The 12,193-nt window shown below is 40.9% G+C and overlaps 1 protein-coding gene across 1 annotated transcript; it reads left to right on the top strand.

The window, feature by feature from the left end:
- The first annotated feature begins 3,718 nt into the window (after window positions 1–3,718).
- tnnt2c (troponin T2c, cardiac) lies at window positions 3,719–4,936 on the top strand. Its single transcript, XM_088405799.1, has one exon. The coding sequence runs from the start codon at window positions 3,780–3,782 to the stop codon at window positions 4,566–4,568; it is 789 nt and encodes a 262-aa protein (XP_088261925.1). The 5' UTR covers window positions 3,719–3,779; the 3' UTR covers window positions 4,569–4,936.
- The last annotated feature ends 7,257 nt before the right edge of the window (window positions 4,937–12,193 follow it).

The following is a 12,193-nucleotide window of genomic DNA, read 5'->3' as shown; positions in this document are numbered from 1 at the left end:
GTGAGTTTCAATTCAGTGTCTTTTACGTACACTAAAATATTATTTTAAATGCAAAGTTATAATTTCGATCATTGCATAACAAATGTTGTCCTGTATCCCTTACATGTTTTTATTGTTCTATTGGTGAGCTAAGGTAAGCGATTGATTGTTTGATTGAACAATAAAAGCAAATGATTAAAATTATTCACCATACTTTAAGGAGCTTTTATGATTCGTAATTACTGATGGCAGTAAACAGTACACTTTGTTTATTTAATGTATAATATTGTAAAAAAATGTTATTAGTTACATTTGTAACACTCAAACAACATTGGCAATGTCCGAATGGCACACCTTTAACGATCAGGGCCCGAACGTAAGAAGCAGAACAGGATCTATAAAATATACAATAAACATGACTAGTACTACGATGGAAATTATTTAGAGAAAATCGTTTTCTATGGTAATAAATAATCTGCCTATCATTTCTTTTCAATTGCCAAATCGTCTTACGAATAAACCATTTCATGAGTTTCAAAATACTGAGGTTTTTTTTTCTGATTCAGTGGTTTAAATATTGACCATTGTGGTACGTTATCTGCTCAGGGAAGTGAACAGAATAAGAATTTCATTGTGTAGTATTACTATGCATACGACATTAAAACGACAGTTACGTATGTGACGGCGGTTCTGTGAGCCCTAAAACAAGAAACTCAGCACAGGCGAAGCCGATGAGGGTGAGGATGCCACACTCGCCTTTTTGCTGGGACAACAGATCCAACCAGGCTGGAAGACGCCAAGGGTTGGACAAACACAGGTTGTGGAGCAGAGGAAACCACGGGGGGCCACCAGCAGCAGTGTGTGGCCTTCTTGAAGGACCCTCTACTGGAGACAAAACGGCCAAGGGTGCCCCAGTGGACTGTTGACCTCCATCATAGAGAACCTAAGGAGACATTGATGTTCCAGGACATTGATGTAGTCTGCGACCGACGAACAATGCCCCTGAGCAAATTTGTGCTGCCAAACGGCGCCCCGGCCAGAGGGACTGCCATCCGTGGATACCACTTCCCGGCGAGTCGGCGCCGTTCCTAGCCTATGGCCACAAAACCACGCCGGCGCCACTGCGAGAAGACAGCGACAAGACACCCGTAGGCATCGATGCCAATGTCTCTTGGCTTCCAAGCGGAAGCTGTTCAACCACATATGTAGGGGATGAAGGTGTAGGAGCCCCAGAGGAACCACCGCGGTGAGTGAAGTCAACTTGCCCAGCAGGTGTTAAAGAGTTGAAAAAGAGGCACCTGTTCAGGTGAAAACCCACCAGGACACGCAGAACGTCGTCCACTCGCCGAAGTGAAGGGCATGGAGTCCAGTGACACCCCAACACAGGTGGGCAACGGCCCAGGATCTACCGTCAGGCACCTCTTTGGCATTCTCTTTGTTCCTGTACCTGGAGACAATGTACTTAATGAAACACTGCCCCCTATTGGAGAGCAGACCATCCTTCATTCATGTCCAGTGTTGAGGTTGGGAGACAATGGGGTTCACATACCAATGTCAGCTGTCGCCTCCTATGTGTCAAGCCCATAATTTGAACTCAAATCGAGCCACTATAGGATGTTTGCAGTTCCAAATGCATTCGAGGTTTGGGGGAATCCTTTCATGTAAACGTATGTGTTGTAGCATATTTGACGAATGAATATGATTATGATTGTGCTATGTTTAGTTTGTGGCCAGCATCAAAGCGGAGTGTTGCGTTTGACGGCGTGGGCATCTGCTACTCTCATTTTGCACTCCAGCGTGTTTGCTCGGCTCGCCAGGCAGTTTCCTTCATGTTCCAGGTTTTTTACTATGGGGTTGTTTATCTCGTTTTCACGTGGAGATTCAAAGCCTGCCGACCACTCAACCCTGGCTGGAGATAACAAGTTCTCTTAGCTGTAAGGAGAGACACCGGGGCCATTTTAATTGGCATTCCCGGACGCCAAAAAGAGAAAGCACCTGTCCCTGCCGTCACTTAAGCTAGCTCATCCTTCCCAAAGGCGCCTTTTGTCCTTTTACACAAAATTACCACAAGACTTGGGAAGCCCTTCCTATGCATCGCTATTTAAAAGTTGCAGCCTAGGAGTCATTTCTCCCTCTAATCCACTGTAACCGAAAGCCTGGGAAAAGCCGCTGTTTTAATTACATTCCAGAGAGGAGATGCTGACATGCAAATGTTGACGGACGGATGAATGTATAGATAGATGAGTGGAAAGCAGATAGATAGAATAAATAAAGGGAGGCTCACTCACCCCTGTGTGAACCTTTCAATGTGAACTTTACACGTGCAATTACCCATGAGGCCTTAGGCACTAACTGTACCCATCACATCAGATATACGTGGGTTCTTAGTTTTAGCGGACAGGATACAAGAAGTATCCTATTTTTTTTTTTTTTGGGGGGGGGGCATCGTTTTTTTTTTTAGGTGTGATGTTAAATATTTTTTGCAACCCTTTTCTGCTACAGATCATTTTCACTTCACGTTACACGCATTTATTTTTTTAATATTTTTTGCTTCGTAGCCCTTTATTTAAAATACACAAATAAATCTAAGAAAACCATCTCAACGCACCGACTCCCATCAGCTCTTGATTTCCAATCATATGATCTCCATCAAGTCGATTTTGAAGGTTGTTTATAGTGTGACAAATTTGATTTAATTTTAATTTAAGACTGGTAATGTTAGAGTCTTAAGAGATCTAAATACTCCCCAAAATTTTGCTATAACCTCTACGGAATTGTAAACAATTTCTTGGTTGACTACCCTGCACCAACTGCTAGCTTTATTAGTCAGGGGTACGTATTAGTTTGCGGACAAGGTGCTAAGTGTCAATCTTATTTTTTTTTCCATAGTCAAAATGAGATTACCATTAACGGCTTATTATTGGGAATTGTGACAGCTGCTCAGTTTCACATTTGTGACTCATGGATGTCTGAAATTGCGGTTTGCTTTGTGGATGGATGTTCTCTGGTTGAGATTTTAGAAGATTTACCTGATGCCAGCACCTTCTAATTTTCAAATTTCTTTCCCCATTGTGGGCCACAAAGTTAGTCTTATCTTGAAAATTTGTGGTAAATGTGTGAAACAAGTTTTAGTTGAGTATCATAGGCCAGCTGTCAGATTTATTAATCAAGGCTGAATATAGTAGAAACTTTATTCATGTTTCTGGACTTATTCCACTTTCTATCATTGCTTTTTTTTGTTTTCTTGTTTTGCATTTGTTAGCCACAGCTGCTCAATTTTGTGAGCTGCTCAATTTTGTAACTCACGGCCGCCTCTGACGTCCTTAAGATTTGGGGTTGGCTTTGTTGAAGGACTTTAACAATCCAGATGGATTAATGCATTCCCCGTTTCATAGTTTGCCCCCAGCTACATCGTTGCGATGATTGATAGATTTATTTTGGAACTATAGACGTTTGTGTGGCTTATAAACAGCCCTCCGCACTCTTGAATTTTATTGGTTGCGACTGCACAAGTGTGTAATGCATCTGTTGTGCCTCTGAAATAGTCTGTCATGGTGTCCTTACAAAGGAATGAGGAGCAATGTGGGGTCATACTGGAGCAAGGGAATATTTGAGGCGGAGGGGACTCGGGTGGAAGACTCGGAAAAAATAGATACTCGCATCTGTCTCGTAATTTTTCCTGTGGAGAACTTGATGTGTCACATGATCCCAGTAAAGCATTAAAAGAGCCAACAAAGCACGACAGGGCTCAGTCTTCAGACATCATCCGGTCTTGCTGGTTCACACACTTTCAGAAAGACATGTCGGACACTGAGGAAGCCCTGGGGGAGCAGGAAGAATACAATCAGGAGGAATATGAGGAAGAAGAGATGGAAGAGAATGACAAACAAGAACATGGGGAAGAGTCCAAACCAAGACCCAAGAGTTTGTACGTACCCAACATTGCGCCCCCCAAGCTTCCGGATGGCGAAAAGGTGGATTTTGACGACCTTCACCGCAAGCGCGTGGAAAAGGACTTCAATGACCTGCAGGGCCTTATCGAGTTGCACTTCTCCAACCGGCAGAAGGAGGAAGAGGAGCTAGTGGCTCTGCGTACCCGCATTGAACGGCGCCGCTCGGACCGGGCTGAGCAGCAGCGGGAGCGAGCCGAGCAGGAGCGCGAACGCCAGGCCCGGTTGACAGAAGAGAGGGTGCGGCGTGAGGAGGAAGCAGCCAAGCTGCGTGCTGAGGAGGAGGCCAAGAAGAAGAAGATCTTCACCAACAAGTCCTTCGGAGGATATCTGCAGAAGGCGGACCAGAAGAAAGGCAAAAAGCTGACGGCACGCGAGGAGAAAAAGAAAGCGCTGCTAGAGCGCCGCAAGCCGCTCAACATCGATCACCTCAACCAGGAGAAGCTGGCCGAGAAGGCGCAGGAACTGTGGAGCTGGCTCCACCAACTGCACGCCGAGAAGTTTGAGCTTGCGGAGAAGCTCAAGCGCCAGAAGTACGACATCTATGTGCTGCGCAACCGTGTAAGTGACCACCAGCGCGGGTCCAAGGCATCCAAGACGTCGCGTGGAGCCAAGGGAAAATCTGGCACCTGGAAGTGACCTCATAAAAAAAAAAAAAAATACACACTTGTTTGGAGCCAGCAACTGTAATTATGGCTATTCGTGAAACCCACTCCATTATTGTGTGTTGTTTACACTATAAATATTAAACGTGTTTGCTTGGTATGGATGTTTTCTCACATAACCATGTATGAAATCCTTTAATGCTATATTATAATCTTACTGCAGCACAGCGTTGCTTTATTAATTTTAATAAGCTACCTGTCACCTGTTTAGTCATTAGATGTCTTTATTTCCTTTTTGAGTAAATGGTTTTAAATTTTGTGGTTTTAAATATGCAAAGCACGGTGTGTTGCATTGTGTATGAAATGTACAATATAAATAAAATTGCCTTGCGTTGTCTTGCATTGTGTATTCCACCTGTTTTTTTCTGTTGCCTTTTGTGACGTCAACTCTCAAAGACATGAAAATGACACGTTTTGGCAAAATTGCCATTTTGAAGCCAAAATAGGTGACCTAAATGAATTGTTGACATCCAAAGAGAAAAAAAACGTGTGTGTGTGCGAGTGTGTGTGTGTGTTGGGGGGTACCAGGTACTACAAGGACCTGGAGAAAGAGCAGTGCTAGATTGTACCTAGCGCAATTCCCCAAATATAAGAAGCGCCAGTGTACTGTATAGAATGCACCCTTAATTCTTCTCAGTTTTTTTTCTACTTTACAGACCACGCAAGTTCTGAAGCTGCATTTGAACCCTGGTACTGCATAGCAGGTCCTGTCACTGACTCCTGCTACAGTGGTGCAACTCTTCCAAGTTTCGAGACCATCATGAGACCTTTTTTTTTTTTTTTCAATTCCCCCGGTGATCTTGCATTGGCGACGCAAGTTCTGTAGCTCCATTTGGACCCTGCTGGGGCATGGCAGGTCCTGTCACGGCCTCCTGCTACTGAAGCTCCTCAAAGTTTTGTGACGATCATCACAGCCTTCTTCAGTCACGTCACAGCCTTCTGCTACAGTGATGCAACTTCTCCAGGTCCAGTGACCATCATGCTATCCTTCTTCAGTTGTGCTTGAATGCCTTCCGATTCTTCGTCGGTGGAACAAGTCCTGTTAACACCAGCTGTCGACTTCTGACACAAATCCAGTGTAGGTTTTCTGATCCTAGGAGTCTTTGTTGATGGAGCAAGTCACATCAAGAGGAGCTCATATCTCCCCTGGCATCAATCTGTTACTAGCTTAATGATCATGTATTGGTGATGAAAGTTCTACAACTGTATTTAGACCCTGCTGGAATGTGGCAGGTCTTTTTACAGACTCCTATCACTCTTGTGCGACACCTCAAAGTGTCACAATCCATCAGTCAACCACATAGTTTCTCTACCTCATCACACCTGCTCCATTCCCCTACCAATCAGCACAATTGGCACACCTGCTACAACTCACATGCCCAGGATCAAACCCGGTCTCTTCCCTTCACAACCCGCCAGATTGTCTCTATGCTGTCCAGCACTTCTTCCTGCCTGATTATCTGTGATTTGACCCTGCCCATCCCCGACTCTCCGATTGCCTGCCGTCTAGACCTGACCTTTGGTACTTCGACCCTGCCTGAACCCGACCACCCATTAGCCTGCCGATCTAGTCCCTCTGCCCGAGTCCCCGTCGCATCTGTCCCCTCTTGTCCGACCGTCCACCACATCCCAGCTCCCCTTCCCCTGACAGCCTCTCCACAACGACCCAAACTCGCGACCTCCCTCTCCGGGTTGAGTCCAACAAATTGGCTCCTTGCTTCATTGGACCATTCTCCATTCAGAGCCCTGCGGCAGTGCGTCTCTTTTTCCCCCGCTCGATGTGAATTCAGCAGACATTCCATATCTCCCGAATTGAGCCTGTTGTTGACAGTCCCCTGGTCTCCGCGGCGAGGCAGGGGCCTCCAGTACTTGGTCGATTGGGAGAGGTATGGGCCCGAGGAGCTGTCCTGGATCCCCTCTCGCCAGGTCATGGACCCCTCCCTGACTTTCACCGCCTTCACCTGGATCAGCCAGCTTGGCCATCGGCACCTCAGGGTCCTCCCCCTCGGCGCATGTTCCCTGATGAAGTGCTTCCATCACACAAGTCAACATTTAGTATTGTGATAGTGTGTCGATCACACAAGTTTTACAGCTGAATTTGGACTCTGCTGTGCCAAGTAGGTCCTCTCACAGTTCCCCTGCTACTGTTGTGCAAGTCCACCAAATCCTGTGACCCTAACACAAGTAAGCATCGGTTTATATTTTCTCAACACGTTCACACAAACAATGGTGTAATCATTGTAATTTTTTAATTTGCATGAAATCTGATGTGAACACCATTCCAGGGTGTAAGTGGAAAGTACTGTAAGATCCAGCATCACTCCACCTCAAAGATGCTGCTTTTTAGGCCTCATCTTCAGCCTTCTCTAAATTGAGGAGGGACTCAATGGCATCCAGAGGTATGAACAACACATTTATCTTAGCTCATTCTTAAAGCCGCATGCCCCAGCGAGGCTGCATAAAGATTTTATATCACTGCCCCATCGGCAGGAGCATCGAGCTTTTGCTGTGTGTGTGCTTTAGTGCCTGGATAAGAATCACAACAGCCACAACTCCATCACCTTGTGCTCTGATGTCAGAATCACTCTAAAATTTGCTGCCCTAATTGAATTAATTTCCTCCTAAATGTTAAGTCACAGTAAATACTATCACTTAATGACTCCGCCTCCGAAAAATAAACTGTAGCCTTTGAGCACAAATACTTTCTCCACTTCTGCTTTCGATTGAGTAATTTCATATAATTACTGCTCATTGTCATCGTGCCACTAATACTATAACTCACTTGAATAGGGTCACATCTAATTTCCGACTGGCTTTGTCTTGGACTGCTAGATTATGAATTGCGCTCACAAACTGTGATGTCTGATGAACAGCCACATTTAGATTCACACTCACGATCTCCACTGTTGCTCTCTTTAGTGATTCATGCCCACACCTACACATGTGTGCCTGCCATTGAAAACTGTCAGGGTAGCCAGGATGGATGAATCACTCTATTCACACAGTATAGTTGTAAGATGTTTTGTGAAGTCATGCTAAAACACTTTCAGAGGGGCTCAAAGTCTTCTAAATGTGGATCTTGATGCTAATTTGAGAATTTATTAGTCAGACGGTACATGAGCGCAATGCATGAATACATTGAAAACGTTAAGCTTTTTCTTTGTTTATTTGGCAGTTTCCCTCACCAAAAAAATCACATCATTTGTCCCTATATGCAGCATAATTTTAAATTAGTCAATCTTCCATACATTTTCTATAATTCCTGAGGTTTTTTTTGTTTGTTTGTTTGTTTTCTGTCAAGACACATCTCGTGAACGCAGATGAGTGATGAGAGAGGATTCTCACGCTTGCACCCATGGGGTAAAACAACTATTTATAAATGTGCATTGCATCAATGTTGACCATGGATGCACTTAACTCAATGTTTTATTAAAACACTCTTATTTGGATTTCTTTTAACTTCCTTCATTGCAATGTATTAAGCATATTCATTGAGCTTGCTATATTTGCAGCTATGAAGTATTTTGGTATTGGGTATACGATAGTAATTTCTATTTGCATTAAAAGAAAACAGATCGGCATTTTTTTTTCCCCTAAAATTTGAACTGCATAGCAGCACAGTACTTTCCTTCTCCTCTTTCATCTCCTTCAAATCCCTCCCCATAAATGTCAGTTTATGAGATGAATTTTCCGCTTGAAAAAGTATGGCTTGTTAAAACGTTATCAGTAGGAATGCCAACTGTGTCCGGCTTTAAAATAAGAATAAAATAGACTAGAAGCGCCGCTTCAATTGGTGTGCATTCAATTAATATGAACGTTAAATAGCAAAGAAAAGAAATGATAGTTTCACAAAAGTGCAATTTTCATTGATATTGTATTAATAAGTGAGTATGTCACTCCTTTTTGTTATGGTTAAGTATTTACTAAATACTTGAGCAAGCCATGGCATGGCTTTTTTTTTTTTGGGTGCTACTGTAATATCATCAAATAATCATGTTTAGACTTGACGAAGCTGCATTTTACTCATTATGCACGTACCCATGTAACAGTAAACAACGTATGACAAAAGCTACTTGCATGGAATAAACTAGAACGGGAATTGTTGGTGTGTCGAACAGAAGATAGTTGTCACCGCACACTTGTCACCTGTCACCTTGGTGACATTACATAACTGTCTACACATTTTAGCCCCTTAATGCTGATTGTCCTTGGAATGGCGGAGGCTGCTAGCACACTATTAGCATCGTGACTTTTGACCCGCTGTGTGTGCAGTGAAAAGCCTCGCTGTAATGATAAAATGGAGGCGTTAACCCTAATACCCAACGGATTTAATCAAAGTTTCTCCTCAAATATTCATGCTAGTGCTTGCAAAGAAAAATCTCCCCTTTTTAGCCCAATGATAATCCGCGGTATAATCAATCTAAATAAAGTCCTAGAGCAGGTGGCAAATATTGCTGCTTTCTTCTCATTACAAAGCATTTTCATGGAAATAATGTTGACGTATAAAACAGATACATTCAGCATGATTATGAAAAAAGACCAATTTGCTCCCAAGTTAAGGAATAAATGGAAATTTCTATGAAGGTGATATACAGTAATTGTATTTTACTACTGCATAGCTGTATGTGTGTGTGTGTGTGTGTGTGTGTGTGTGTGTGTGTGTATATATATATATATATATATATATATATATATATATATATATATATATATATATATATATATATATATATATATATATATATATATATATATATATATATATATAGTGGAAGGACACACCTCCCCTTCCCAAAGACAATGCCACACCCCAAATGAGTGTACTCTTGGGTCCTCCATCTTGCCCCCTTATCAGGTAACAATGAGCCAGAAAGTATAATGTGAAAATGAAATGCTTTGGAATATCAAGAAGAGGAACAAATGTTGACTTTTCTCCCCAAAATGGACCATTCTATCAAACCTATGAAGAAGAAGATGACAGAGGCCACATGTAAGTTTATTCTATTAGTTTAATACATTTTACTGTGACATTTGTTAATATCTGTTGTTGGTTTTTGCTCACATCTTTGAACCTTAAGCTTTGTCCATTTTATTGAGCATTGCTATATAACTATAATTGCTATATACCCTATATTATACTTCAAAGACATTTGCGCAGTCTTGTGTCCAAATGTGTATATAGTGTGACTAATGCAGCAGCTGCGCTATTGACGTTAGTTGTTGAAAAAGCTTGTCTGCCTGCCTTTTAAGCATTAAATTACACATATTAGTGTATGGGGCAATTAGGCCATCCTAAGTATACCTTTAGAAGTGCTTGTTGCCATGGGAAAACACTCTTAGCGTCATTGCCTATTGTGTGGGTCGTTGCCAATTTCAAAATGCTAGCTGTTTGTAGCAAATTTTCAAAATGTTTTCATGTTTGGTCAACAAAATGATGCATTTTGCTTTTGTCTTAGCCATCTTAAAAGCACTTATAAATCATGACATTTAACTGTATGCTAATGTCCATAAGCAATGAAGTGAACCGCTTTCCTTTGATATGAAACCAAATGTTAGGTTTGCAAACTATAATAGACAGTAAGATAGTTGGTAAGTCTCGTCCAGGAAATATTAAAACAAACAGGAAAAAAACAAAAGAGGAATGCATTTGGACATGGCATAATTGTCAGTTTATTTTGATAAAATACATATGAAACTGTTACAATAAGCTATACAGTATTCCAAATGTTGTCTTTGAAGCCCTGTCTACACGCACCCATCCTTTTTTTTTTAAAACAGAAAATGTCCTCCCCTCTGTTCAGGAACAGTGCATTTTTAAGTGCATTTACCATAGCGTTATTTTGTATAAGAATAAAAGTGAACACATATGGCATCTGATTCCCTAAAATGTTTCAGCTGATTATCTAAATCTTGTATGCTTGTACATTTTAGTCTGCTTCAAGTGATCCTGTGACATGTTTTTACATCCTGTACACCTTTCCTTGTTTATTTTGCCATAAAAATGCAGCATGGAGTCATCAAGTATTCCCATAAGTTGTATGGCACTTTACTGTATATTAGGGTTCATGTGTTTGCGTTCTGAACAAAAGGAACCATTAGCAGCTGAATGGCTGCCAATGACAACAGCATGCTCGCCTCGAATGTGGCTTCTCTGAAAACTACATTCTATTATATTATATATCATATCATTATATCATATTTCAAAAACTATCAGTAACGTTCGCCAATTCATTTGCATTTTAACACTTTGAACAATAACACAATTCCAAATTATGCTAGTTTTGATTTTAATACTATGATCACTTTTATGTATATCCATAAACACATACATTCTGGGTACAGGCGGTGCCAATTTTTGTTCATAAGTGAGGTAAAGTTTTTGCTCCATGAGTGTTAATATTTTTTGACTAGGGTTTGTGCGTGTAGACAAGGCCTCAGTTACATGATGTTGTGGCACAGGATGCCTACGTCACTCCATTGTCACCAAACAATAGAAATACAACAAACCCATACTCACTTCGCAGTTGATTATTTACAAGTGTAAACACAAGATAATCATCACTTACATATTCCCAAAGAAAGACATGAGACATGCCTAACTATAATATAGAGTTTGAACATTAAGGGCAGTGCACAGGAGAAAGCATCATTGCACACTGTGCTTGTGCTAATATGATAACAGTACATAGCCTTATATTTTTTTTTTATTACAGTACTGACAAGACAGTCATCTTACAAAGTCGATGCATCACTCGTATGGCTTTGTGTAAAAAATATACGTACATCTTCAAATTTGTACCATTGTTGGCTTTGCCTTTTGCTATTATACGCAAGTCGAAAACTTCACTTGTCTATGAAGATTATCGCGAACAAATCTTTCCGTATGTAAAGCTATTGAACTAGCGCAGTGTCGTACGAAGGTGTTTCTTTAAGCTCACAATAAATCGCACAAGTACAGTGAAAGTTAAAGCACTGATCGAACCGCGTTGTTTTCCCAAACGTTTAAATGGTTTTAGAGTATTTTCATGTTGCTGAATCCGAAAATGACATTGGTTTTATGAATTGACTCTAGTTTTTGAGATATTCTTTATTTTTGTTTAAAAAAAAAAAAAAACGAAAAGCTAACACTTGTAATATGCAAGTTATGCCTTTATGGTATAACTTTGATGAGGTTGTAGCAGTCATTTTGAGCACGTCCATATTATATTTTTATTTTTATCTTAAATGACAGCAATTTTCATTGCATAGAGCTGACTGCATATGCAAAAAATGTTTGATGTAAAAATGGACCGAAAAATTAAAACGTGCAATATTAGCAGGAAACAAATGCTGACGAGTACATGTTATAAACTGCCACGCCGCGTTATCAATTATCAAAGATTTGGCAAAACTAGAGCCAATTCAGAGAAACTAATTTTGTGGTTCAGCAGCCTAAAATGACCCAGAAAGCATTAAAATATCTTTGGCCCTTGAGATATATATATATATATATATATATATATATATATATATATATATATATATATATATATATATATATATATATATATATATATATATATATATATATATATATATATAAATATTTTTTGTGGCCAG

This window comes from Hippichthys cyanospilos, chromosome 22 (assembly GCF_059441005.1).
Source record: "Hippichthys cyanospilos isolate Australia breed blue-spotted pipefish chromosome 22, RoL_Hcya_1.0, whole genome shotgun sequence".
In the NCBI taxonomy this organism is placed as follows: Eukaryota; Metazoa; Chordata; class Actinopteri; order Syngnathiformes; family Syngnathidae; genus Hippichthys; species Hippichthys cyanospilos.
The sequence above is the reverse complement of the archived record's forward strand: the minus strand, read 5'-3'. Positions and strand labels throughout refer to the sequence as shown.

What these genes read in the sequence shown, in the direction of transcription:
- tnnt2c (XM_088405799.1), top strand. Translation starts at nt 3,780, where the DNA reads ATGTCGGACACTGAGGAAGCCCTGGGGGAGCAGGAAGAATACAATCAG.